Genomic DNA, 4,773 nt, shown 5'->3' on the forward strand with positions numbered 1-4,773 from the left:
AAATCTCATAAGTCATGATATTCTGTTCATCCCGGCACGGATAAAATGTACACTGATCTTCGTTCCATCCATTGGTGGCCTGGAATGAAGAAAGACATTGCTCTTTATGTTCGAAATGTTTCAGATGTTCTAAAGTCAAAGCTGAGCATCAATGACCTTTTGGCTTACTCAAGCAACCTCCCGTTCCTGTATGGAAGTGGGAAGATATTGCTTTGGACTTTATTACCAAGCTTCCTTCTACCTGAAAGCAACACGAAAGCATTTGGATTATCATTGGCCGTTTGATGAAATCCGCTCATTTCATCCCCATCAAGGAAACGTATTCTGTGGATAAATTGGCACGAATTTATGTGAAGAGAATTGTTTGTCATCATGGAACTCCTTTAACCATTATCTCCGATAGAGATGGTCGTTTTACTTCTCGTTTTTGGAAGTCACGTCAGTCAGCCTTGGGAACTCGTTTGGATCTCAGTACTGCCTATTATCCGCAATCCGATGGTCAGTTTGAGAGTACAATTCAAAATATAGAAGATATGCTTTGCTCATGTGTCCTCGATTTGGGGGCAATTGGGATATTTATTTACCGCTCATTGAGTTCTAGTATAACAATAGTTTTCACTCTAGCATTGGAATGGTACCTTTCCAAGCAATTTATGGTCGCAAGTGTCAATCTCCAATTTATTGGAACGAAGTCGGAGAATCTCAAATTATTGGTCTTGAATTGGTTCAAGAAACGACTTATCGTATTGCTCAAATTTGTCAGAATCTACTCGCTGCTCGTAGTCATTAAAAGAGTTATGCGAATAAATGAAGGAAACCTCTAGAATTCAATGTTTGTGATTGTGTTCTTCTTAAGGTATCTCCTTAGAAAGGAGCGGTTAGATTTGGGAAAAATGGAAAGTTATCCTCTCTTCGTTGGCCCTTTCAAGATTCTTGATAGAATTGGTCCTATTACTTATAAGCTTAAACTTCATGTTGAACTCTCAAATGTTCATCTGGTGTTTCACGTATCGAATTTGAAGAAGTGTCTAGCCGAGGGTAATTTTAAAATACCTTTCGATGAACTTCGTATTGACGAGACCATGCATTTTGTTGAAAGACCCGTTGAGATCATAGACCACAAAGATAAAGTCACTAAACGAAGCCGTATACTGTTGGTTAAAGTTCGTTGGGAATCGAAACAAGGCGCAAAGTTTACTTGGGAGCATAAAGATCAAATGAAGGAGAAATATCCTTATCTGTTTGCTAGCTAATTATCTAATTTCGAGACGAAATTCCCAGAAGTAGGGGATACTGTAACATTTCGGTTTTTCCGTATTCATATTCGTATTTGTTTACCCGATTCGGGAATGTATCCGGATCTTTCTTATTATGAAACCGTGCAATTATTAGTAAATTAATTTTCATTATCTTAGTTTATAATTCCTTAACTTTCATTTGTGCCAAATAGCCCTTAGAAACTCTTAAAATCGCTTGAAAATGCATTTTTGGAACTGCAAGGACTAAAACTGCCAAAAATGGAAATATGGTGAAAACCCCCTCCCCCACCCCGGCCCGAAGGAGGAGGGGTGAAACCTTCGTACAACATGAAGCCCCGTCAGATCAGCCAAATCAGTTGACGATCTTCGTTTAATGCTAAATCTTTCCTTAATCGACCCTAAATCATGAAAATTAAGCAACAAGTTATTGTATCTGCTAGGGAATAATGTCTAGGTTCATTATACGTATTTTGATCAATATACGATGATTATATGACTTGATTTCATCATTAATGCATTATTCGTTTACCAAAACCGACTTATTTCTTGTTCAACAAGTTGCTAAGCTAACTATATAAACATATTATAACTCTAAACCCTAAATTTTACTGAAAATAATCATTCTCAGCCGTCACCTTCCCATTCCCGATGATATCTCTTTCATTTTTGTTTGTTTACGTGAAGATTGAAAGCTACAGTTTGACTTTGACGTTTGTTTAGTCTTTGACATTGATTCCTCGTTAACTCAAGCATTATCCGGGTAAGTTGTTAACTGATCAAATGTTCTATAATCTTCACTTATCAATAACCCGTAATCAATTTCTGAGATTTCGGGGTATTGATGGGTTACTTTGATTCAAACCCGTTTAAGGGTAAAATAGTCAATAATTTTGACTAGTCAATTTCTTATTCTTCTGTTCGGAACCAGCTTTTGGTCCAGAAAACTTTTATTTTTTTTCGAGATTTTAAGGCTATTGACCAAAACCTGACTTCCGAATCACTTTTCAGATTCTGGTCAGTACCAGCTCGCTTAAATGTTTATTTTCTTATAACCGGAATTCTAGACATCCGTTTGGATCGATTCTAGCGGCAACGTTTTCGGTTTTACTTATTTTTATTTATCTCAAAGTTTCAGATTTATTTGACTCACTTCGTTCGAAGCGTTAGAGGACGATTCGTTTATTTATTAACCGTTTATACTTATTTTTATTTACTCACTTACGCAATAAGGTGAGTTTTATCATTCCCCTCTATTTTAATGATTTTATCAAAGTTTTGGGGACATATGTGTACTATATTTATTTTTATATTACATATATACACAAACTAGCAAACGTATAATTGTGTGTATACGATCAAATATACTTGTTACTTGCTTATGTGTTTACTTTATCGCATTCGGAGAGGTCCATCATATTCTCATTTATAGTATGATCATACGACTGTCACAGTAACCTACGCCCGATTCGCTTGGCAATGGTCAACTGACACATTAATTGCTCATGGTTTGGTTGTTTATTACCGCATCTATTACGTTTTACTTATTTATTTATTCATTATTATATCATCAAAAACTGGTGATATTCTCACTCAACCTAGTGTTGACAAATTCTATTTTATTTTCTACTCATATGTAGGTTATGAGTTGACTTGAAGTTTGACATGAAGAACATCTAGAAAGACCATAGAGAATGTAATGAAGACTTTTTATATTATTCTAGTTGGAATTATTTACTATTTGTTTGGAATGTTTTTGCCATATTTGGATATTTGTGCACTTTAATTTGAAATAATTAATTTGATAGATATTGTCATATTTTATTTTATGATAGCACCTTTGAGCTGTGAACAATCAGTTCGCGCCCCGGCATTTTCGCCTTATGTTAGGTTGTGACCAAAGACGATGCGATTTGCAACACATCATGCATGGTCTCATAGAATGCTGAGTCACCATGTATGAATGGATCCAGACACATGCATACTTTAATCAGAGTGTTCGTTTCTTATTATTGTGATATAATGTTTTAAAGATTCAATCCTTTGCAAACAATTTGACTCTTAAAGAGTTTATAAAAGTTAAGGGCGTATTCACCTTTCTACTTAGTCAGTGAGCCTGGTTTTTATCATTTCAAACCTTGTTTATTAATACTAGTTTGGTTTATAGGTTTGAAACTTAATTTTCTGTAAAATAATAAAATTTAATATGAGACAGACCGTATCAAGATGAGACAGTCCGTATTATCTTAGTTTGACCTGTTCACTGAACCTTAGTTGTGACGGGTGTCAAATAGTGTTAGACGGTCCATTTAAATGAGTCAGACCATATCATATTGAGATAGTTCGTGTAAGGTTGTGGAAGGCCGTCTATCCTTTTTAAGTTGACCCATATAACGATTGGGTTGAGACGGGCCATCACATGATTAGACGGTCTGTCCAACCTTCTGTTTTTTAACCCGTTAATGCTAAAAATTATTTTGACATTATTTCAACATCCGTTTATATATTATAAGACTTTATACATGCTTAAAATATTCATCCATGACTTATGTAATTTATCATGATTGAGGTTTTATCGAAATAGCTTGAATACTTGCTTAAATATGATAAGCGAACTTAAACGAATTAAGGAATAATGTACCTTACTTCCAAGCTTATACACAACCTAGTAATGACTTGTTATGGCCTCTAGGACGAATGTAAACTAGTTAGGACTTGGTGGGTACTCCCACTTGATTAGCACCACCTTCCTAGCTCTTACTTAAGAACTCAAAGCACTCGCTTACACTCGTTTCAGATTCTTGGTATTGATTTTTGATGTCGTGTGAAGTTTATGGACGACCTGGAATGCTTATATAGCTTTTGGGTCGTCTGATAAGTTATAAGATTGGTTTTGACACGTTAGGGTCAAGTTTAACACGTTTTTTCTGACTCCGCTAATGAGACGGACCGTCTAATAATGAGACGATCCATATAATAGGGCCGTCACAAATTGTAGGCTGATGTGTATAAAATTATACATCTTTACAGCACTAAAATATCTCCTATTATGAATTAATATTAGCAATTAATTAGAATAAATAACCACAAATGTTTATAATTTCCATCCCTAGGTAAATATAGCCTTAAAGAATAAAACAAGCTGATATACGAAGAAAAACGGAGAAAAACTGTGAAAACTGACACAACACACCCCATGTTGGAGCAAGGCATGACCATGTCACAAGCATATGAGGAAAGGACAAAATTCAAAAGTCACAGCATGGCCATGTTGACACCTAAACAACCCCCACGTTGAAAGTACAAGAGGAAAAGATAAAAAAGGAATATTCTAAAGCTCAATACGGGCCATATTGACTCTCAACACGCCCATGCTAAAAGTACAAGAGACAAGACAAAACAGAAGCTTCCAAGCTCATCCGTGTCCAAGCTCACCACGGCCGTGTTCTCTTTCCTGCTGTACCATCTGACAACGAGCATTAATTCAATAAGACAAAATGATCAACACGACCATGCC

General features: G+C 35.7%; 1 protein-coding gene across 1 annotated transcript; it reads left to right on the forward strand.

The window, feature by feature from the left end:
- Positions 1-830: 830 nt before the first annotated feature.
- LOC143584664 (uncharacterized) lies at positions 831-1,253 on the forward strand. The gene has a single exon (XM_077066669.1). It carries the CDS (start codon positions 831-833, stop codon positions 1,251-1,253), a length of 423 nt encoding a protein of 140 aa, XP_076922784.1.
- Positions 1,254-4,773: the final 3,520 nt, after the last annotated feature.

This window comes from Bidens hawaiensis, unplaced genomic scaffold (genome assembly GCF_021521415.1).
Source record: "Bidens hawaiensis isolate Kalapana, Puna unplaced genomic scaffold, B.hawaiensis_p1.1 tig00033218_1, whole genome shotgun sequence".
Taxonomy (NCBI): domain Eukaryota; kingdom Viridiplantae; phylum Streptophyta; class Magnoliopsida; order Asterales; family Asteraceae; genus Bidens; species Bidens hawaiensis.

Excerpts from the sequence above, each read along its gene's own strand:
- LOC143584664 (XM_077066669.1), top strand. The coding sequence starts at position 831 with ATGTTTGTGATTGTGTTCTTCTTAAGGTATCTCCTTAGAAAGGAGCGG.